Source organism: Anser anser, assembly GCF_964211835.1.
Source record: "Anser anser genome assembly, chromosome: 1".
NCBI classification, from domain to species: domain Eukaryota; kingdom Metazoa; phylum Chordata; class Aves; order Anseriformes; family Anatidae; genus Anser; species Anser anser.
In genome coordinates, this window is record NC_139720.1 from 116,040,283 (window position 1) to 116,065,481 (window position 25,199).

Genomic DNA, 25,199 nt, shown 5'->3' on the forward strand with positions numbered 1-25,199 from the left:
AGGAAAGGGAGTAAGAATCTGAGTATGTTTAAAAGCCTTAACTACACTAAAGCCTCTTTCTACCTCTACAGAATTAAGAAAGTAAATAAATAGCATTTGTATCCAAACTAATGTCTTTTTAAATTGTAAAGGCAGTTTAATTGAGCTCTGGTGTTGCCGTGAACTTTTTCCCAAACTCCATCTGAATTTCTTGACAGGCTGCTTTAGGAATTGGACTTCATGACCCTTGTGAGTCCCTTCCAACTTGGGGTATTCTATGATTCTGTGATTCTATGATTAGGCATTCAGTGAAATCTGCAGGTACGTGAACTAAAGAATGGGGAGAAAGAAATCTGCAAGTCCTGGAAATTTGCTGTGTGCATACTCAAAGGCACATAGGCACAGGAACAAGTATCATAGAAAAATGAGGAGTGGCCAGTGGCCAAGTCATGCCTCTGCTCTGCATTTCCAAGACTGTCACCTCAACCATTCCAGATTTTGCTGCTGTCTGCCTGAGTGAGACCCTGTGGGAGGGGAACCCCAGCCTCAGGCAATGTAGATTCCTGGAGCTTTCATTGTACAAACTGATTACAATTTATTTTGACTGATTAAACTTGAAATATTTTGTTCGTAGACACACATTGGGTTTAACATTTTTTTTTTAGAAATAAAATCAGATTGTTTTTGCTTTATTTGTGTTTTAAGCACATTCATTCTTTAAAAACAAATGCAACCCTCTCTCCCTTCTCCCTAATGTAAACCCCTTATATCCACTGTTCCTACTGAAGATATTAGTTTTAAGTATTTTTAGTAGATTGTCAGCTAGTGTATTTAAGAAAAAAACACTCTCCTTATTAATTTGTACAGATCTAGAAAGACTCTGGAGCTTATCCTTTGTTTTGATTTAATTTGCAAGGCTGGAAAATGAGAGACTGAGCATCTTAATGCAGCTCCTCATTTCTTTGACAATGAGGAATACATTTAATTAGGAACCAGAGCCTCCCTCCCCCAACAGATTTCTGAGCATGGCATACACTTACTGTACTACAATAGCTGTGTTTTTTTCCTTATGTTGTCCTCTTCCTACCTTGCACAGTGAGCTGAATTATTCCGCGATCCTCCCCATAAGAATTGATGGCATGGCAGGAAAAGAAGCCAGAATCTTCACGTACAGTTGGCAAAATCTATAGGTGGTTTGAAAAGAAGTGATTGATTGAACAGCACGCAGAGAAAATAAACCAACAGCTTTTCTGTATGGTGCAAGAAAAATTGTACAAACTGTTTTACTTGACAGTAGTAAACAGATATTGCATGTTATACACATATATACATATGCACAGTAAAGCATCCAAAATACTGAAACTTATCAAAACTAGCAACACCTGGATTGAGGAAGCAGGCTATCAGCTCTACATGTGTAGTCAGGAGTTGGAGAACCACCTATTCCTGTAGCTTCTCATCAGGAGCCTTGTTCCGAGTCGCTCATAAGTTTGCCAAGTATTTAACAGTTGGCTAAAATTTGCCATACAAAATGGTGCCTTCTGCTGCCTCCAAAATTTTCCAGATAGTTCTGAAAATAACTCAAGTCACTGAAGTCTGTGTGGAGGAAATAAAGGTTCAAATACTGCTGGTGAACCGTGTAGTATTCTGCATGATGCCTCATAATAAAATTTGGGTGGTCTTTCCTTTCAATTTTCTATTTTATAACATAGACAATTATATATTTTCTTTACATACATGATCATAATGATATTTTTCTACAGGACCACTGCTTCATTCAAAGTACGAGAGGGAGAGGATTTTATAAATGAGCACATATTCCAAATGACATTTTCTTCTCATTGTTCAGTGTGCTCTTCACACTTTATTTACTGCACACAGTTCAAACTGTGCCCTGAAGACAGACGTATTCATTCTCTCATAGCATTTTCTGTGACATTCACCTATGCAATTCCCATTGCAGGAACATGAGTGAATTTATTTTCATAAACCCTGACATCATGAAAAGCATTACCACCATTTTGTATGGGGAATTAAGGAACCAGACATATGATAATGTTTGTGGCTGCTTGACAAGTTGCCACATATTAGCTCATCCATGGTAACTCCATGTGCTCTTTACTCCTTGGTGAAGCCAAGGTAATATGAGTGCAACTCTTATTCACCACTGGTTAAGATAAATGGATTTATTTCCCACTCACTACAAGGATATTGAAGAGTTACCATCTGAGATATGGTAACTTGCCAATCTGTGTTAAGTTGCACATGTGGCTGAGCTTTAAGATAGAAGAACAAAAGTTTTCAGAGCCCAATTTGATACATCTAGGGCCTTCTTTTCCCCCCTCGGAGTCCTTAGCAATAAATAGCATTTCATGTGTTCATAACAGCTTCCTTTGAGTTAAGCTGCAGCTATGAGGGCTTAGTACTTCTGCAAATCAGACCCCAAGGGCTCAAGGCAAGTACCTAGAAAACAAAGAACACACAATTATTGGCCACCTGTGAAAAGTTTGGTTTCAATGACCAGCCTTGCATCACACAGTGTCTTTCATTACTTAACCCTAATTCAACTCCAGAGAAAATCCAAGTCATGCCTGACTGAGGCAGGGGTCCTGCAGAAAAAATAAAAGCTGAGTATACAACTAAGGATCACATCATCATGCACACACACAAAAGCACTCAATTAAAGGCCTCAAAGACAACCTTAATCCCAATGTTTTCTAGTTTGAGGGCATTTTGTCTCTCAGAAGTCAAAAGTTTTGTATGTAAAATAGATATGGATGTAGAATGCCACTACTGTATACAACAGCTTCAGAAGGGAATTCTCCAAGCAGGTCTCCAGCCTTCAAAAAATAAACATTGTTGTGCATCCAGGCACTATCTTTTTAAAGCCAATAAGATGAATGAGGGCAGAAAAGTCTAAATGTCTATTCTGTACTTGAATATTATTCAAAACACAAATGTACTAATATATACAAATTCACACATCCTTCCTCAATGACAAAGTTCCCTCAATGAAAGCAAAACCAAACTTTCGCTGGATATCATCCAACAAAATTTTTGGCTAGTGAAGAAAGAGATATACCTTAAGACTTACAACAGAATATAGGTAGAATCAGAGGAGAGCTGGAGAATTATTTCCCTGAGCCCAATAAATATATTTTTAGGAATGTGACTGAAAAATGGAAAATGAATATTTTTGAATTAAAATATATATTTAAAAATATTTTAGATTTCCTAAAGTACATGTAAAAATATAAAGGTATGGACTGGAAACTTGCTTGTGTTGGAAAAGTTCAAACTTGAGTGGAAAAAGTTGTATACTGAGGTTAATATCATAACCCTATCCATTATAGGTGACACCAGAACAGCATGAATTTCCTTTGCTTCCATGACCTTGGGATGGCCTTAAGTTCCCAAAACAACAGTGCTACTCATGTAGCCTCTCAATCTAACCCATGTCAGCTACTTAGAAGTTAGTGGAGCCCCACATACTGATTTATCAGCCAAGATGGCACTGTTGCCGCATCACCAGAGAGCTGCCTGTCAGAGAAGGAGAAGTGAAGATGAAGATTATGCCCTGTTGCTATGTGGCTTGGTGACTTCTGCTACTGTATATAAGTGCCAAATACTACTGGCAGCAGTAGCTATACTACTTACTACATGTGCTTTTTCCTTCTATTTTATTTTGAATCTGATGACTAACCTTACTTTGTAAAATTGTCCATGTATGGCTCACAAGCCCCACAGAGTAAAAGGAAGGGAGAAAAAATATTTTTAAATGACTGTATTTTTATATCAGAATAGCTTAACGACTTTGGTCAAGTTAAACCTGACACCCATCACATCTAATGGTCAGATATTCACTCAACGCTTATCAGCAGTGTACTGAAAATTGAGCCATGTTGCCCCATGAAGGACAGGACAAGGCATGAGCCATGTTGCTCCTGAGACAGAAAGGATGGAGGGGCTGTGAGTCAGCCTTGCTCTCTTGTTGCCTCTGTAGCATAAGGTCATGAAGATGGTGACTGATTTTTCTGGGAGATGGGACATCGACATTTCCTCTACTTCCTCTTGGTGGCAACAGTAGTCAGCCTAGCTCTCCAGGTCTGTGCCACAGATGGAGCAAGTGGTGGGGCTTTGGCCTTCTAGGAAGAAATAGCTGTGCATCCCTATCAAAATCAAAATCAAACCAAGCAACAATCTCATACATGTAAATGAGTCATGGGTCACTTTATTTTCTTACCTGCAGAGTAGAGATCACTTCATCTCCAACTTCTTTGGTGGAAACAAGATAACGGGACATTTCAGGGTTAATTATTCGGTCCTCTTTCTCCCAGCGGACTATGATGGGTTTCTCTCCATGTGCCGTGCAGCTCATCTCCTTCTTTTGACCTTGTGTTGCAAGGGTGGTGTTTGGATAGGAAGTTATCATAGCTGGAACTAAAAACAGACAGAGCAACAAAGACAGTTCTTCAGTGAGGTGACTACTCTGACCGGGAAGGTTGACCGTCCAGTCTGTGTCTCATTCAGTTTGTCCATATTTGAACAGATGGCCGAAAATGCATGAAAGGATTTTACTTTCAATTTTATGTGAGAAAATCTTAAAAGAGAAGATGAGCCTCAAAGGGAACTTAACAGAGAAGAGCAAAGACTGGACAGTGTGTCTATAGAGACAGAAGATGCACATCCAAATGAAACTTGGCTCCATTTATTTTTCTGCCCATAGGAAAATTTGTACCATAACTACAATATGCACAGCACATAAAAGTACTGTAAGTAACAAACACTCAGAAATTGGACCAATAAAGAACTGATAGAAATTTCTTATACCTTCTGGTGAACATTTTACTATACGTTTATCACAAATATGCACAAAGTTAACAGAAAGTACATTTACCTGTTTTATTTACTGACAGATATATGCTCTATCCTTGTACATTACAGTAATGGCCTATCAAAATGAGAGCTCCATTAAGCCAGAAGATGTACAAAATGAAAAGAGCAGCTCTGTACCAAAGGGCTTACAGTACATGTATGTGCTGAAGACATAGTTAAACTGTACTCAACTGCAGGTATAATTAAATATATAAATAAACCTATCTTGAAAATAAACCTATCTTGATTTGCATTTAATATATTTGAAAGTTATTTGCAGAATTTGCAGAACAGTTGGGATACAATCATCAACTTCATTAATTATTCAGGACTCTAAAATTTCTTAAAGTTGAAAAAATACTTTCTTTCTCATGAGAATTGACATAAAATCTAAGTATTTTTTACATTTTGGAAGGATAATTCATTTTCTGAAACAGGATGGTCGCTTTTATGTCCTCACTAGTCAGTCTTTTTCTTACCATATGATTTGTCCACTGATGAATAGCATCTGGGCATTTGTGAATACAAGAAATAAAAGTCTGTAAGTCTGTCTTATAGTTATGACAACTTACCTGCTTGGGAGAAGCTGGAAAGCCCTGGATAGCACACAGAACTGCTCGCCCCTGAAAGTATCAGTCCACTCCTTTCAACTTACATAAAGTGGCAATAAAGAATCACTTCACTAAGCTCTTATACTCCAGGGCTGACTCCTGAAGTAGTCCTATTCTCATTTTTATGCATGAACACTTGCCCCTCCTTATCAGTACAATTCACTTATTCCATCTTAACTTCCCTGGGTCTCAATTTTAAGAAGATGACATTGGCACTGAACCTGGTTTGAGGCCTTCCTAATTCTTTCTCCTGTATAGATTATATCTATTACTATCAGACAGAAAAAAAAAATACATAAATTTAAAAAAAATCTTATTGAAATGAATTACTATAATTGCTGTTTTGAAATGCTAATGTTTGGTGGCATGACCTTTTCACATGTCAGAGCTATTGATGCTTGGATATGACAATATGTCAGGATGCAGCCCATTCTGTACAAAGGACTCCTGAACCAATAAACCAATTTGAAAATTATCAAGGCCGTGGAGTGTGGGTGAGAATTACGAATGGGATCTAATTACAGGAAGAATCCTTAGAACGATCTTGTGTGAGACATAAGGCTCTTTAAGCAGTGATATACATTAGTGACAATGTATGTCATTTGACTATTTTGTTATTAGATTCCAATTATTTTTGTCAAAGAGAAGCACTCAAAGAGAAGAAATGATGAATAATCAAAATTGAAAATTAGGACGTGACTGATATCGTCTTCTAGAGAACAGAAAAATCTTCAGTTTTACTTAGAGTCTTTCCAGGCACTGATACCCCCAAGGAGGTTATTTTCAAAAGGTCATTTTTTCAGGCCATCAAAGTTTTGTGTCTGAACAAAGAAACTACGAGGCCTGCAGAGTTGTAGGCTTGTGGGCCCCGTATGCACAAGTATGTGCACTTGAACATATCTGCCCTTTTCCACAATACTTAAAATAGACCCATACATCCCTTTATGCAGTAAGAGAACCAATTCAGATGAGTGGCAGGTTATTAAAGAGTTCACACTGCCATCATTAGTTTGTGTCACCCCCTTGCTTTCTTCCATAATTTTCCAAGACTCCCACACATCCCTTCCTTCTTCATTTGAAGAATTTCTGCACATCTTCCTCATTTCCCCTCAGTGAAACACACTCCACTCCCCTTCACCTCTTTCTGTCTTCTTCTTACTGCAACCTCCTCACATTCTCACATGCTCCCTAACCCCCTACAGCAACATTTTCTTTCTCCAGTCTCATTTTACTTCCCTAATGAAATCCTTCCAACCTCCCAAATGCCCTAATTATTTTCTCTACAACTGCAATCTTCTTTCCCATCAGTATCTCCTACTTATCTCCTGTTTCAAACATCTTGTTCTCCCGTGATAGAGGGAGCATGTGTTTGGCCCACCCTAGAGCTGAGGGGTGGCATGTGCCTCCCCACAAGGTACATGAGCACTCGGGGTGTCCATGCATCCGGGCAAGAGGGCTCAACATTTGGAGCAGGTGAGCCTTGCACTGGCAGGTCTACCTTCTTCCTGCTTCTCAGGCACTATGCCCCCACAGAAAATGAGAAGATTGGATCTGAATTTTAATCCCATGGACCTCCATGAGTCTGTCTCACAGACTACTGGTCCACATTCGGCTCTCCTGAACAAGTGTCTATCAAAAGTCCCCTGATGTCCCACAGTACCAAAGCAAACACCGTGACCATCTTGCTTCCTTTTTTAAAAACAGATGCTGTCTTATGAAGCTTATTTTTTTCCAACAAACTTTCTTAATAAGAACGGCATAAAAACGTGTAAAAAAAGATAACGTTATTCTTCAGATACAGCCTTAACCATACTTATCTTTTCCTTCCTCTCACATAATCTTCCACACTGATTCTTTATTGCCATAGCAATGCCTCACAGCTAAATATTTCTCCTTCCTCCAAAGCTGATTTTTTACTTTTCACATTTATCTCCAATGATCCTAAACCATAAGCTCTTCTTTTTATCTTCCTCGTTGTCAAAAGATTTCTGGTAACAAAGCCATGTTCCCAAAGATATTTTAGGCAATGTATATCTTCATCCTCAAACTATCTTTAATCAGATTATTGATGCAAATAACTTGAGTTGAATATGCTGCTTCTTTTCTGAAAAAAAAATATTCTAAAAAAAATGTAAAAAACCAAACTGAGTATATATTTTATATATAAATGTGATATTGTCCTAGGATGCCTTAGTTAAGCATTGGAATGGGTTGCCCAGGGAGATGGTGGAGTCACCATCCCTGGGGGTGTTTAAGTAAAGGTTGGACGTGGTTAGAGATATGGTTTAGTGGGTGACATTGGTGGTAGCGGGATGGTTGGGCCAGATATCTTGGAGGTCTTTTCCAACCTTAACGATTCTGTGATTCTATGATTCTATGCATCTAAGCAGATGCAATTGGAAGTATATCGAGATGATTCACATGCCATAACGTGTGCAGATCTTTTTGAAGGTAACGTTACTGGGCATATGTAAGGAAAGCATAGTGTCATATTCCAGGATTTTGGAGTAAGTTTCCCTGTGGGACAAATTAATCCAAGTCTATTTCCTCTGGGGTTCTCCCCATCATTCTCTGAAGCATGCCATGTGGCTCTGGACAATGTTAAAGCTGGTCTATTGGACCAAATAGAAGCTATAGTTTATAGATTATGGTGATTTCAATTTCAATGTCAGTGGCATTAATCTAGGAGATTTCTCTGTTTAATGTTGGGCTTCCATTTGGAAAGCTGATTTGTTTACTCCTTTTTCCAGGTCAATTCATTATCTTACCCTTCTTCATGCCAATCCTGTAGGGAATAACCTCATTACTTTATACTATTAACAACTTCATCATTAAAAATTGAAATGAATACATCAGCAGTAGAAATTACTCGTAATAATCATGGAACTGGTCAAGATGAAATAAGAAAATTTTGTTCAATTCTTAAAAAAAATCAAATTTGGACCTTTCCTGAGATTCAGTAAAAATTACTTAATTTGACTTTCTATTCTCTGCTACTGCTTAATGTTCTGTCAGAAACTGAATGCAAATAAAAATGAAAACATTTAATTATCTTGATAAGACTTTTAATTTGTAATTAAACACTAAATATCATGGCGGAACCCTAAATGATTCTAAGACTGACTGAAGTTTTCAATACATTTAAGAACTAAACTAACTAAACTAAACTAAACTAAACTATCTATAGACTCCAAATGGCAATTTTTCTGGCAACTTAGTGGTGGTTAGGAGAGGAATACAACACAGTCAACAACAAAATCAGTGGGAGATGCCATATGACACTGTACAATGTGTTTTGAGCTGTTTTAAAAGTTGGAGTGCTGCTCACATCCAAACATTAATGAAAATTAAAATTGCTCTTGAGAAAGAATAGAAAAGATGCAGCAGAAAAACAAATCTCATGACTTAATGACATGTGCATAACTCAATGCAGTGAGAATTTGAGTGTGCTTGATAACAGACATGTCCTGGCTGCTGTCAGTGATGCAACTCCTGGCACGTCACCATGTCTCATCATGTCTCCACTTTTGGTCTTAAGATCTCTTCCCTGACAGTGTAAATACCAAGTAACTTGATTTCTTTACTGGAGCATGCATGAAGAGGCCAGTTTTAGTCTGCCTGCACCCATCCAGGCAGCAGCTATGCCAACAGCTCCACGAAGTGGGAAATATCTGCCATCACAGTGGGATTCATCTTGCAAGCATCTTGGTAGTCATCATAGACTTCCTCAATGGAAAGATTTTCACAGTGGTGTTCATCAAACCAGATAAACTGTGCCCTCAAAAGCCTTTTCTTTACACTGATCCTTCAAGTACCTGCAAAGCCTTGCTCAGTTGCAGAGAAATGCACAACAATACTCTAATAAGCATGGTGATGAACCACATCTGGTTTTCTTGTACAACTTCTAGAACAAAGTACCATGGCCCTGTGATGTGCTTTAACAACCCTAGGTAAAAATAACATCAAAAATGAGAATAGGGACTTGGGTAAGAGAAAACTGCACTAAAGTTGGAATATATTGAAAAAAAAAATAATAATTTTAATTCTAATTTAACATTTAAGCCAAATTTAGCATATCCTCTCATGTTGGTCTACCACAGCGAGAATATTTTTCTCTCCATGACAGATGATATTTTCCATCACACACAATAAACTCTGTCTTTCTCAATCCGCTTTTGCTCAGGCAAAGAAAGCTCATACAAAAAAATGACTTTTAAGAGGGACAAGCTATCACAGTATAATTACTTGATTTCTACTTATTACCATATTTTCAAATTTAGTAGACTTCTACAACTCAATTAGTGAGTTACTGAAATTCTTCTCTTAACTTCAGCTTTCCCTTTCTGTTGTGACATTCTTGCTTACTTAAGCAGCATTTCTCCAGAATTCAAATGGTGCAATGAGCCTAGCAGTGAATTTTAAATCGATGGGACTCCTCAATGGGACTTGGCAAAACTATGATCTCTGTAGCAGGTGAAAATATTGCTCTTAACCCTCATCCTCAAGAGATATGTAAGACTAGAAATCAAAGAATACTGCATGCCTCAAAAGGTGAAAAAAGTATGTTAACACAAAAGTAAGCATCCTGTTTTTATGAATAGAAATTATTTTCACAAAAACGATGGTTGTATAATTATTCCCTCCTGTTTTTCTTTAACTTCTGTTTTCCTTAGTAGAATAATGAAAATGAGCAAAGCGAATAATTAAAATTATTTTCTATAAATATTCAGTAAATTTGAAAATGAACTTCATGTTTGTGATCCAGTTGTGCTCTTTATTGTGAACCTTCTCAGAGACATATTCTTTTAGGATAAATATTTTAAAAATTCAATCTCATATATTTAAATATTTCATGAAGGTGAATTCTGAATGCATATTTTATTATATTGCTTTGAATAGATAATGATTCTTTTTTTTTTTTTTTTTCCGTTGGTGTAAGCAATGCAACTCTCAAATAGAAACATTACTTACACAAGTCACCTAGTCACTAACTAATCAATATGGTATAAATTCCAAATTGAAAAAGCAAATCCTTTGAAATTAATTACTGCTGAGGTTTCAGACTAGGGGAAATGATTTCAAATGCATAAACCTGAGAATTTTGAGGAGAGAAGCAAAAACTTGATGAATTAATGTGACAGGCTAAATTATATATTCAGTGTTAGTTTCAGTAATCTACAGCATATACAAAATAAATCCAGATGAGTGTATTCCTGATATTTTTGTTAATAAAGCAAAACAAATCATATGACTCTCAACCTGCCCTAAAAGGAGGGCTACTGACTTTCCATTAGTAACTGTTACATAAACAGATTTCTGGAGAATAAGCAAGAGCTTCATTAGCAGTCCTATTAGCATAACAATTTTCTGAAAGAACAGTATGAAACACAGTACTGTCATGGAAAAAGATCCTGTGCACAGCAGAAATTGCAACTTTATATTTAGTGAAGAGTGACATCCATGAGAATGATGACATATAAATAATAGAGGGAAAGTAAACACAGACATGATCAGCCCATGTCCCAGCAACCTAAGTTTGCATTACAAATCCTGTATCAAAACATGGAACTCAGTGATACGTAAAAACTTCATTATTAGGACATTAGAACATCTCTGCAAGGTAATCTTTGAAAAAAAATTCTAAAGACATATATCACAAGGTAGGAATGAATAAGGATTCTGTTCACTCTAAGATATGATTTCAGCTAGGTATTCCACTGATATAAATTAAGTTACTTTGATTATAAGTATTATTCAAACATGTGTTTCCAAGCTAGAACAGGCCTTGTTTGATGCTAAGCTTTAATAAGAATGACAATGATGTCTTGAAAACTTGGCAGTTTCACCAGCGCCTCATGATCTGATTGAATATGTCAGGCTAAAGGCTGCGAACATTTAGGGTTCATATCTTATTCACTCAGAAGCAGTTTCAGGTCACATTATAGGAAAAGAAGTTGATTTATTTTGCATGACAACTATGAATTTTAACCAAAAGACACATTAATAAAATAAAAAAGGTCTTTTCTCTCAAATTGCAGAGGTATTTTTTCCCTCTTCCTGAGGTCTTTCCATGCATTAGCTTTATGTTTGTATAGTGCAAACTGCTGTCTTCAGATGATACACAGCAGCTTCTTATATTTCTTGGTCTTTCCTTTGACTTTGACATGGTACTGAAATGAATGACTTTCTTTTGCATTGTCATGCAGCTTCAATTGCCATTTTGTCTAACTGCACTTCCTAATAACCAAGAGAAAGAAAATGGGAAATGATAAGCTGACAGCTTTGTTCCCTGCAGTCAGTTATAGTAAAAGCCTGTGGAAATTTATGACAAATTATGGTAACCCACATGAGGCACTGGAAAATCAGTATTCTCAGAGCTTGTCTAATTGTCAAGAAAAATAAGTGATCAAAGATCTATTAAAATATAAATATATTAACATATATTTGTGATTTATGAAAATTTAGACCATCTTCTTTCACAATAAATTAATGGATGGTGTTATTCTTATCATCACTACTGTTGAAAAGTATAGATGTTTAAAAATTTGTATTAGAAACATGTATCCATTAGGTATAAATTTCTTTTGGGTCACTTTCTATTCCAGATCAATTGCCATGTTTCTTCTCCCTGTATAAAAGTCAGTTTGCAATGAGCAGGACTGTTATAGTTAAAACCAGCAGTATATAATTTTACATATCTTGTCCTATGCTTTGATCTTAAATTGAATTTAATCTGCCATCAAGACAGCATGAAGTTTTAATGCTATATTAGAGGTTTAATGTTATCATAATTGTAAAGTACAGTGCTCTAATTTTTTGAGACTTACTGAACACAAATCAGTAAAAGCACAGACTGCAGAATCACATGGTAGGACTCATTTTCTTAGAACTTGTTATTCTTTAAACTTTCTGTAAGTGCTTTTTAATTAAAAAAAAATAATACACTTGTGTCTTTTGTTTTTGTTATTGTTTTTTCATTAAAAACAACCAAACAGTTTACAGTTCTGGTGGTGGGGGGGTTTTTTCTTTGTTTTTGTTTTTTTTTTAAACCAGAAAATCACTGGAAAACATGAACTCTGATCAGGCTGTATTTTATGACCCAACTATTCCCATGTGTTTTTTAGATTTTGGAGGCTGTAAAATGACATGTGTAAATGTCCCTCACAGAGGAAGAGAAGCAAGCGCTAATTGAGGTTATTGACAGGTTTAGATGAAGCAGAAACACGCTAAGAAACTCTGGCTACAACAAAAATGAGTATTGGTGAGTAGTGCATTCTGGGGCATTAATGGTTTTCACTCACTGTTCATTCATGCAAGTAAGTATACTTTTAAGCACAGTGACTTGGCTCTGTAACAGCACAGTTATGAGCTAAAAAGCCATGAAATATTATCTGCTGATGTATAAGAAAGAGTTCTGGTAGAACCAGTCTTGCCTAACCTTTCAGATGAATTATATTTTTATTGTCTGGATAGCTGCAAATAGCTCAGTAGCATCTGAAACTCTGATGATTGGGACAAAACTCAAAGATATTAAAATCAGCAAGGTACAACTCTCTCTGTATTAATGTAGGCATTTGCTATATAAATAAATCAACATACAGAATATAAATAAATATACATATGTATTCTGCATATTAATGCTAACAAGGGTGTTATGACATTGTACATATACACAAAAGTATTCCCATACATGTGGAAGTAGAGTATGCTCATAGAACCAGGCATTCATATCAACCTGATTTCAGGTGGCTATTTAGGATGTCAACAAATGCTGCTATCTCAGGAAAGATAGGAAAGGAGATTCAGCTGGGGAGAATAAGAAACTAATAAAAAGCTCTGAAGACATTTATTTTAATGGACATCAATCTGGTTTCTCCAATCAAAATTCTAACATTTGGCCCTGTCACAGAGACTGTCTGGGAATGGCCTGACTGTCTATGGAATATTAGCTCTACTTGTTGCTGAAAAACAACAAACTTGATTCCTAATCTACTCTATCTTTTGTTTTCCAGTATTAGGTCTGTTTTCTACTTTGGCTGCTCAGCATGCCAGAATTTTTTACAAGGAAAAACAGATCTCTTCAGCTGATCAGTAAAAGGAGACAATTTTTAGAAGAGAGGGGAACCATCTTAAAAGCCACATGGTGTAAGAAAAGCTGATAGACTACTTGTGTGTTTAACAACATTTTTTAAAATACTTGTTATGGAAGAAGAGAATTGCTAGTATTGAAAAACTAAGACAGCTTAGAGAAACACAATGTTTATAAAGTAAAGATATTCAGAATACTTCTGCGAGTTATATGTACCCATAAATAAGCAGCAGTTCTTAACAGCAGAAAATCAGAAATGAAAAATCTCATTTGTTACGATTAACTCTAAAATTAGGACCCGGCTTGGGAAATTTTTGTGCTTTTTACATTTATTACTAATATGTCTTTGCAGTGTTTTGTCTACTGTAAAGGCTAGGTCTTTCCACTGAGGATTTTGAGACTATTACACAGAACAATTATTAAAGCTCCCAGACAAAAGCAGCAGCTGACAATCTGGCTTCAGTACCCAAATGCCTAAGGCCAGAGGAAATAGGCCTTAATTTGAACCAGGGCTATAGTTATTTGGGCTTATTTAGGGGAACCAATATGCTCATCCAGCTGTGAACCAAGAGAACAGGTGCAAATGAGTTTTAAAGCCAAATTTTACACTGCTGTTCCCAGTATTCACAGTGTCCAGCAATATGACTAGGGTACTCCTATATAACTGGGGTCAAGGCGTGTGTGTGTCTCTGCTTACATGCATGTGCATGCATGTGTGACTGACACAGGAAAAAAAATGTTTTTCATGCAGTCACATAAGGAGAGTTATTCTGATTACCTGGAAAAGAAAAAGCAACCCTGTTTACTTCTTTCACTTGACCTTCAGCAGTCTTGAGCATTTCTCGTTTAAAAAAAATATATATATATAAAATCTATTTATCTGGAGATGGTGTTTACCCTTTGGCCAAGGAAAGACATAATAAATACCAGTGTTTCAGGCAGGAGTAAATTATAGCCATCTATCTCATGAGCAAAGCATGTTGCATGGGGGCTGCAGGTCACTTTCCTCTACAATACCTTCCTGCATCACAAATTTTGCAAGGAGTTCAAGAGACTTGGTTAATTTTTTTTTTCCTTTAAATTGTCTTTCTAGTGAATAGGAATTCACACTCCCTCTTGCACATGCAGAATGAACACTCAAAAACAGAAGCCAAAATGGTAGTGGTAGTAATTCAACTACTGGCAAAGGAAGAAAGAAGTCATGCTGCTAAACATAGTTTCACATTTTGAATGCAACAGACATTGAATATAATCAATGAAGCAGCTAGTTACAGGGTCAACATGAAAACATTCTCTCTCTCTCTCTCTCTCTCTCTCTCTCTCTCTCTTTAACCAGCTCCTCATTCCGCTTTTACTACCATCTTCCTGAGGGGGATTCATAGTCAGCTATGGCTATTCTGCTGCATCAGATCCTGGTTTCCAGGCATTGATTTACACATGAAATCTACCAGTGGGGAGCCAATGGGTGGACTTTTCTAAATATTTTTGAGCCTTTTATTTAATTTTCTTTAGAAATATATAATATTTTTTTTTCTGTCCACAAACATGTTTGAACATATACACAGAAATGAAGTAATGTTTAGCAAGTCATAACTATCATTTCCCTATGACATGGAAATATTCTGTTTATTTTATTCATAAACAAATGCAACAGTCATCAGCTGCTGTGCAAGCTTCCCTTCTTGTTAAACTGTGTTATGAAACTGGATTCAGAGCACCAACCACTTGTTCAATAGTAAGGCCACTTCATTGACCATGAATACAGACAGCTTTCAAATACTAAGAGGCAAAAGGCACTGCTTTCCATTTGCAGCTTCAGCTGTTGAATAGCTCCAAGGCTATTCAACTCCTTGCATGACCTGACTGATAAGACACTTGACCAATGGCTTAACCACTTAGATAAACCTTTTTTTCTATTTCTGTAAACTCTATAGTAAGCAATAGATAGAGTTATTTATCTTATAAAGATGGTGACATAAGCACAGAAATGGTAAAATTTGTTTTATAACTGTGTACTGCTTCTTCACCTACTCCAGAATCTTTTGCCAAATGAGACCTCCTAGTTAGTGGTGATACAAAATCGTGAAATCTGGAGGAATAAAAATATATATTCCAGTTCCGAACTTGTCCAAAAATCAGATGAATATGCTTACAAAAATCTTCAAAATGCATTTTTTTCTGAAAATTTGTGAAAATTCTCATATTTTTTTTTCCCAGCCAAATAATACTAGTACAATAGCTCAAATTCCTAAAATCTAAAGATAAAATCACTCTAAGGCACATGGATTCCCTGGTGGTCAGCTAGGGATACATCCTTGATTAATTCATAGAATCATAGAATATCAAAGTTGGAAGGGACTCACAAGGATCATCAAGTCCAACTCCTGGGTCCCCAAAGGATCACCCAAAAAAATCAGACAATGTGTCTGAGAGCACTGTGCAAAGGCTTTTTGAACTCTGGCAGGAGTGGTGCCGTGGCTACTTCCCTGGGGAGCATGTTCCAGTGCTTTACCACACTCTTGGTGAAGAACCTTTTCCTGATACCCATTCATTCCGTGAGGAAATAAAAAAAATAGTTTTGTCAAGTAAAATATAAATAAAATTTCTCTTTTCTACCATGAAGTAGAGTTTTCACTATTTTCTAGTCAGCTTCTGCTTTCCACATGGATGAATGCTTCTAGACTTCTTGTTAAGAACAGACTGCCTGATTGATGGGTAGGATACAATCTCACATTGTATAGCCATACTGCTACTCCTCTGCAAATAACTTTTCTAACCCAGCTTTTATTTTTTTTCTTTTTTCTTTTTTTCTTTTTAAACTACTTGTAAAATAAAGAAAAAAAAAAAGATTTATCAGATTACCTAAAATCCTGTCAAAAACGTTCTGAGATTTTATCTTGAGAAGCACTTGCACTTTTCTGCTCTCTGTTAGTTGATAGACAATCTGGCTGTTCTTTGAAATTTGACAGAAAAATCCCTTATTAAAGAGTTATACCTTTGTCCTATAGTATTTCACCAAGATTTCAGAATTGAAAGATGTCGAAAAATAACATATCTTTTTCACTTGCTTTACTAGTAAGAGAAATTAAAATAATAACAATATCAGAATGACGCCAAACTTTTAACTGAATATGAATGTTCTAAAAATGCAGGGGCTGTCACTGTCAAAGCAGCTGCAACTGCAACTTTCGACTGAGACAAAAGCATAGATTCCTGTATCATCTTTCCTTTACCTACACAAGGAAAAGGTTATTGAAAGCAGAGTGTTCCCCCCACACCTCTTTCTTTCTTTTTTTTTCTCTTTTTCTTTCTTTCTTTTTTCTCTTTCTTTCTTTCTTTCTTTCTTTCTTTCTTTCTTTCTTTCTTTCTTTCTTTCTTTCTTTCTTTCTTTCTTTTTCTTTCTTTCTTTCTCTTTCTTTCTTTTCTTTTTCTTTTCTTTCTCTGCCCTCCTTCCCTCCTTCCCTCCTTCCCTCCTTTCCTCCTTCCCTCCTTCCCTCCTTCCTCCCTTCCTCCCTTCCTCCCTTCCTCCCTCCCTCCTTCCTTCCTTCCTTCTTTCTCTCTCTCTCTCTCTCTCTCTCTCTCTCTCTCTCTCTCTTCCTCTTTCCCCTTCTAGTAAGTAGATTGATGATCACATGAGATGCCTTCAGGACATCTTGTGGGCAACAGTTTCCCTCAATTCCCAGGAAAGAGAAAGAGGAGTATACAACTAGGCTGCTTTGACTACTTCTCCAGATCAAACAATTGGCTCAAAGAGTTTGCCTCATCTTCCACTAGTATTTAGTCCTGCAACTTGAATAAGTACTTTAACGGTACTTTATTTTGAAGATTCAGGCTCTAATGGTGGCAGATTTTAAAAATATGTAAGAGTTAAGGTAGAAAGAGAAATTCGGATTCATCTTATATGGAGTAGAAAAGAAATTTATTTTCCATGTCAAGTTCATGCACTTACAATTTCAATAAACAGAAGAACTGAAACTTCCAGTCTCCTTTGTTGCGGTCGTGTTTGTTGATACATACTTTAATTACACAAATATTGTTTTCCCACAGGATACAATCACCTTCAATAAAGGGGATTACATAGTGCTCAGGGTTATGCAGTTAGTGAATGATGCTACTTCTCCTATTCCTGCATTATTTTTAGTTATGCACCTGGCTAGAAAATAGTAAATGCATGGAAAACTGCAAGAAAGAAGACTCGTCTTTCAGTTAGGCTTGATGAATGCCATGTAGGATACTTTCATTTTACTCCATTTTCTGCATCAAAATTCCAGTTTCCTAGAAGGTGACCTCCCACATGCTTTGACAGATGTTGATACATTCCTTCCTTTATTTCTAGATGCTCAAGTTGTTTTGCAAAATTGCTTAACATTCCTGAATGCAACTGAAGTCTTCCTAACAATATGCCCTGATTATCTAGAAAGCAAATAATTTCTAATAATATTTCTTTTAACATGTGGCATATGTTTGCTCTCTTTTGAGGTAGTTACACAAGTAGAAAATAAAAGATCCAAACATATTTAACAAAGTTTTCCAAGGACAACTCAAAAACTTTTTAAAGTTGTGTGGTTCCTGAAATGTTTTTGTATTTACGTTGTGTACGTGACTCGGTTGTTCTGTATGAGTGGTATCAACCAAGAGACAGAAAGCCCAGAACTAGTCTTACAATGAAGAGATCATTAGGGAGCTGAACTCCAGTGAACTGTGGAGGAAAAAAAAAAGAAAAAGAGAAAAAAAAAAGAAAAAAAGCATGCAGTCATATCTGCAGTGCCAAAGAAAGTAAAAGCCTTCTCAGCCATGTGTCAGTTAAATTCATTTTTAATGTGGCTGCTAACAAATAATAATCCTTTGATTTTTCTTTCCAAAAGCTTGCAAAGTTGCTGGCAGCTCCAGCAACTCTTCTAGTTTCTATTGTCAGCTCTGGCAGTCTCATAAATCTCACCACTCTCTTACACCTCTCTATCCAGAGCTCATGTTACCTGCCTCAGAATTTGCCAGAATAAATCCCTATAATATCACACAGTTTCTTTCCCCAAAATTCTAACCTCCTTTCTGAGCAGGCTGTTGTTGTGTTTTTAATTAGATAGTATCCTTTGTAGAGAAAGGGAGTTTGAGGTAAAAAGGTGAAAAAAGGGGTCACTGATAATTTATTGCACGTACCAGAGCTGAGCTAGCTGGTAACTGCAAGACTGTAAAACTGAAAAATTAGTTTTGTAGAAGATTTGGTACTCCAATTCATTGGAAGATTTGGTACTCCAATTCAGGTAAAAACAGAGAGGAATATGAACCCTTATCTTAATCTTATTGAAACCTTTGAGGAAATGCACAAAAAGGTCATCTGTCAAGAATTACCATGTCATTACTCCTGGTAAAGAAAAATACATAATTCAAGAGCAGCCTGTGAGACAGTTTTCTCTTTCTGTTTAGGGATCAACTAGTATCACAGAGCACAAAGATGTAAACTAAACCATTGCTTTAGAGACCAGTCTTTCAACTTTAAATTTTCTGAATTATTTGCGTGTCAGCCATCTTGGACTTGATTCAGGGAGACTGGTTCACTCATATTCATATTTCATACAGAATAGCACCAGTATCAGGAGCACATGCTTTGTGAAGCCCAGTGTATAGAGAAAGCAAATGGAGAGCCAAATCCTTCTACACTGTTACTGACAGCTAATTACTGCCTGACTACTGCAGTACTATTGCTATCAGCAGCGCATCTAAAGGTACAGTCTTGTGGATTAAAAAAAAGCACAGCTCTGGAAGATGATGATATGAACAGCTTTTCTACCAAGCTGTTTGTCAATGGGTCCCATATATAACCCTACAGAGAAGGCAGTGTTAGAGAAAGACTGCTCCTAGGAGCCCTGTAACAAGAATCCTGCGCAGCATGGGGGAAATCCCTCTACTTTTCTGTGCCTGGCAAACCCATAAGTCTTGGCAATTTTGCACAGATGGAGAATAATTATTTTTCTCAGTTCTGTAAAAGAAAAACAGGAAAACAAAAAACATACAGATTAATCAATTTTTACTTTTATAGTTCAGAGGGAAAACTTCAAAAGGCAGCAACACTGCCAAAATATACAAGTAAAAAAAAAAAAAAAAAAAGGAGGATTTCAGTCATTCTTAATGCACTGGGCTGAGCAGATGCAAAAACAGTATGTGTATATGATCACCAGGCTGTCATCCAGGAATTTCTTGCACCTGCTTTCAGACCTCTGCAAGAGAAGATCATGGGGTCACAGTATAGAGAGGGATGTAAGCACCACCATCGTGTAATTCATCCTGAGTAAGACAACTTTTTCAAATAGGATGAAGCTTGACTAGATATAGGAAGAGCCTAATGGCTAGCTGAGATTAGACTGAAGCACAGCTAATTTTACTAACTCTGGATATACTATCCATAGACTAGATCCTGGAGGAGCCAGTTTCCTCACTCGCGCCACATCAGTGTTTCTGGGAGCTTCCTGGCCAAGAGTGATGTGAATGCCCACTCCAGCACTTTCTCTCAAATCCAGAGTGCAGAGACTGCTAAGAGAGAGGCAGAGACATCTTACTAGCTTTGGAAAAATGCTTTGTGTCCAGTAGGACTGAAGTTGTGCTGAAGCTGATCAGCCTGCTGGAGATAATCCCATGCACTGCAGAAACACTAATGTATCTCAAAAACCTTACGCTTTCAGAAGAATGTAGATAAATGCTGTGGGACCCATGCTGGGTCCACTGACTCTGATAATATGAACAGCTCTGTGCCTGTGACTATCAAAAGTAAAAACCATGTGCCAACCACAGGTTTGAAAAGGTTGCTGCACCAGGACGTCTTTGCAGCAGTGTGAGATTGCTGATATTTTTAGACAATGGTAGGCTGCTTGGGTGAAACTCTGATCCTGCAGAAGTCCAGAGGAGTTCTGTAACTGACTTTTCCTTTGCCAGGATTTAATTTGCTGGAATATGAGTTATACTGAAAACTTCTATTATCTTATTATTCAGTACTTATACACGCTAAAAGAGATGTGCTAAACGAGACCTAATCTGTAGAATATTTAAAAAAAAATAAAAAATTAATTCCTTTCTATGTTTATAAAGTCAAGGAAAAAAAAATCTGAAGCTCCTTAATATTGCCCATTATTATGCATATCCTCGATTCATGACTAATGTACTTTAATTCAGTCACAGGGTATGCTTTAAACAATTCACTGCTGCATTATGTGCTTCACTTAGTATGTTCAGGATTTTGTTTGTTCCCTTCAGTATCCCACACCGAAGATACTAATGAAAAATTTAGTCATGATGGCATTGTTTATGACATACGTAGCTGTGACACACGATAATTTCACAACCATTTCAAGACACCATGTGGTTTCTTTTGACATTTTGTGACAGGCTGTGTTATCAAGCACAATTGTTTGCACAGGAAACAACTGTGACATGTGGTCCTTAGGATATTACGTTATCTTCTGATAATGATGTCATTAACATGTGTATACTATAATTAATGACTACAAGAGCGATTCATTTGAGTAAGGCTTATGAATCAATTTCATGTAAAAAAGGAAAGAAAACCTGTAATTATTAGGGCTCAGATCCTGAAAGCTACTAACTTGCAACCTGCTACAGCTACACTGGGTGACCCATTAATTGAGGCATATTAACTAAGAAGCATTTATTTCTCAGTTACATTATAGAAGCTTGGATTAGAATCCAAGATTTATTAGAATAGATTGTTCTTGTAGAGATCAATGAGAGGAACAGGAACCTAGCAGTGCTCCAAAACCCTTTTCCAACTTATCTCCTACCAGTGGTAGCCAGAAAACAATTACATTTCATCAGCCTAACTTAAAGAAGCTGAAGACATGTAGATAGCAGACCCACTGGAGTGGGTCTTTCTCCCATAGTCCACAAGACAGAAAAACACATTCTTGTCTGCATGCTGCATAGAAAATGGACTATCTTAAAGGCAGTCGCAGACACATAAAGCTCTCTTATATAAGCTTAATTGTTTCTGTCTCTCACTGTTGTAATGGACATCCTCTTGACCAGGTAATTTTTTTTTGCCATCATATTTTTGGCTTATATATACATGACTGTTTGATGTCCTCATGTTAGTCATACCATGGGCTTAGAATAATGTCTGTTGTGGTTTCATTATAAACTTAATCCCACTTTTCACCACTTACAGCTTATAAAAACAAATATATTTATATCCCAAAATTTGTTTTCAAGCCCAGTGTTTCACTCCACTCCCATAAGGCTAGCAAAATTTCTCAGACACTTTTTAACTTGATTTTTTAGAAGGCTGTGTTTGGGCATAAAGTGAATTTTCACAGGGATATTTGCATTCAGAAGCAGCCACACAAGAATAGTTGGTAGTGAACAAAACTGCCAACTTGCCACAGTCCTAGGCCTCAAGAAAACTGCCTATGTTGTGTCTAAAGAGACTGGAATGAGACCAGGTCCCTGTTAAGACATCTGAAAATATGCTGTTTGCAGAAGCTACAGCCAATGAAGGCTGGATCAAGCTGAATTCTCCAAACAGATGAAAACCTATAGCATCTCCACTTAGTTAGACAGGCACAGATACAGAAGGAAAAGCTGGTTCCATGTGTGTCTTGCTGGTCACCCTTCCATTTCTGTTTGAAAGATGAACCTCCAAAACATCCTCGAGTGAATGAACAGTGACTTTTCAGTCACGCCAGCCACAGGGCTGGGAGAGGAGAGGAGGGAGACAGAACCACAAACAGAGCCACTCCCTGCCTACCCTGGTAGCCCCCAAAGCACACATTTTGAACTGGATTCAATAATGCACGAGGCATTAGACAGGTTTTTCCAGAACAAAGGCAGTTGCTTATGTTCATGCAAAACCAAACCAATGAACCTTTTTTTTTCAAGAGATACCACTACCTTCCAGAAATAATCTTGAATATTTCTTGAAATAGCAGAAATAATCTTGAATATGGACAAGATCTAAGGAACTTAATGAGAATTGGAGAAGACAGCATATATTGGTATATGTGTATAAACACGTAAACACACAGTTTATTTGTAACATCTGAGGAACCATCTATCAGTAAAGCTGTGGTAACTGCCCAGGTCCACATGACTATCCTACAGCAAATGGGAGGAAATTCAGCCTCTTTCTCTTTAATTGTTGAGTAATTACCTTGCATCACACCCATGTTAGGCAGGCATGGATAGCTACCACTACCACTACTCTCTTTGGGAGACCTGAGTATACCCCTCCTGTCCTACTGCTTTATATACACAGTTGATCTCATTAACTTTTCTGTTGCCTCTTGTATATTATTTTTATAGAGTGAGCATGCAGATTGTATAAATATATTGCATAAATAATGATTTATATACATCATTAACTTCATTCTGAGGCTTGAAATACTGAACATATACATATTAGCTCTCCTTACATCTGTAACTCTGGAATCACTGTATCTATCTCAATGAGTATTATACATTTTTAAGTGAAAAGGAATAAAATTACAAATACATTTTGATGATGTAAACTGCAAAAATATATAAAAAGTCAACAAATACAACCTTTGAATCCCTGAAACAGTAACTAATAGAGGAGTATTAACACCAATTATGAGACATAATTAAGGAGTTAACATTGGGAACTCATTCTGTCTACCTCAAAAATATGTTATATCTTTATTTGTACACATATTTACCATTAATAGAACTGTCGCATTTCAAAAATGCTACTGTGATTCTATTAAAAATAAGCAAAATATGATTGTTCCTCCAAAAGAAAGCTCCCTCTGTTAGGGAGGGGCATAAAAGTGGATTTCCAATGTATTTATTAAAAACAAATAAACAAACAAAACATTTAAATGAGGTGTATGAAATGCCAAATAAATCAGATTTACAGCAAATGGACAATTTCTACTGGGAAAACATTACATGGTAGACATAGAGTATGATAGACTTAAAAGTCACTACATGATTTGCATAAGGTTCTGAATACTCCTCATGTACAGAACCCACACAACCTGAACTAAGTAGATAGTACATAACATTTCATACAGTATGACACTCCCTCTTCTGGGCATGAAAGCATGAGAATAAGTTATTCTGTTGTAAGGTAAAAGGAGGGAAGCAGAAATGCATAATCATTCTGGTATAACTCCCCTCATTTCAGCATCGATGTGGAATTCACTGGGTAACCTTACATTATGTTGTGTGAGAAACAGGTTAATGTACTGGTGAGTCAGGCTGTCTCGCCCTCGGTAGGCTGGAAGTACATGATGTATCCCCTAAAAGCACTCTGACTCCTGTGTTTTCCAGGCAAAGGTGTCCCTGGATGGCTCCATGTTAGACCCCAAACTCCTATAATTCACAGACACAGCTTGCTCATTCATATGCAGAAGCTGGGGCATAATTTTTTTCAGGTTAATGACTTGGGTTTTATCTGTCCATTCATGTGTCCCCTGCCTTTGGAATTAATTTCAACTAAGCCGCAAAAAGTCTCCAGAAAAATTACCCACATGAGAAATTTGTATTAATACAGCTATGTAATGTTGCTATTAGAGTGTACTACAATAACCAGCAAAAGCAGAAATAATCCTGAATATGGACAAGATCTAAAGAACTTAATGAGAATTGGAGAAGACAGCATATATTGGTATATGTGTATAAACACCTAAACACACAGTTTATTTGTAACATCTGAGGAACCATCTATCAGTAAAGCTGTGGTAACTGCCCAGGTCCACATGACTATCCTACAGCAAATGGGAGGAAATTCAGCCTCTTTCTCTTTAATTGTTGAGTAATTACCTTGCATCACACCCATGTTAGGCAGGCATGGATAGCTACCACAGCTTAGTGGAGGCCAAGCCATCAGCTTATTGGTGCTCACTTGACTGTACATCTGAGTTCCCCCTTCTAGAAGAGGGGTTCACTCTGCTACTGTACCTCATCAAATAAATAACTAGCTAGCAATGGTTAAAAGCAGATTGCAACAGAAGAAGGAGCCCTAGTCATTCCGAGTCAAGCTAAATAGTGGGGACTGCCAAACTGTTACTCCTCACCAGGTTGTTCTCTCCTTTCTCAGTTATCTGAATACCTCTTTAATTGCTCTGGGAGGTCTCTACATCCACGCTAAAGGCTCTAAAACCAGAAAGGGAGCTAACTAGCCCTGCACAATGAGTTATGCAGCTGGGAATGCCTAAACAAAGTCAATCCTGAAAGGCAAGGAATGCTATAAGTAATTGAACCCCAGAACTCTTTGTTCACATCAGTCTATCCACTGCCTAGTTCATTGAAATATGTCTGGGAACACATAAAAATGTTACATGGAGCCAGCAAAAATCCCGAGGGCAGCCTGGATTGCTTTGCACTCCTGCAATGATCTTCCTCAACATTTAAGTATGTGCCCACTTTCCTTAAAAGCTAGGAACTTCATTTAACTATTATTTAAATCTTAGAGATGAGCATTTAGCAAACGGTAATTGGATTTTCAACAACAATATGCAACCACTTATGAAAAGTCTGTTCTTCCTTATTTCAGCTTGGCAAGTCACCGCTTAAAATCTGATAGCAGATTTTCCTTGCTAAAAGTATGGGTTTATGCCTCTAAGTGCATGGCAAAGAGCCAGCTTGTACCAGAAGAAAATGCTACAGATATGCTGCAT

General features: G+C 37.0%; 1 protein-coding gene across 8 annotated transcripts in view; it reads right to left on the reverse strand.

The window, feature by feature from the left end:
- The window catches only part of DSCAM (DS cell adhesion molecule), a 484,619-nt gene that overhangs the window by 110,644 nt on the left and 348,776 nt on the right, over window positions 1-25,199 (reverse strand). For all 8 annotated transcript variants that reach the window (XR_014577293.1, XR_014577294.1, XM_083819320.1 and 5 more), the window contains 2 exons: window positions 4,223-4,419; window positions 1,067-1,163 (listed from right to left, as the gene is read on the reverse strand). Coding sequence is in view for 6 of the 8 variants with exons in the window: in XM_083819320.1 (XP_083675446.1) it covers window positions 1,067-1,163; window positions 4,223-4,419 (294 nt within the window). In the remaining 2 variants the exon portion in view is untranslated. The remainder of the gene's footprint in view (window positions 1-1,066; window positions 1,164-4,222; window positions 4,420-25,199) is intronic.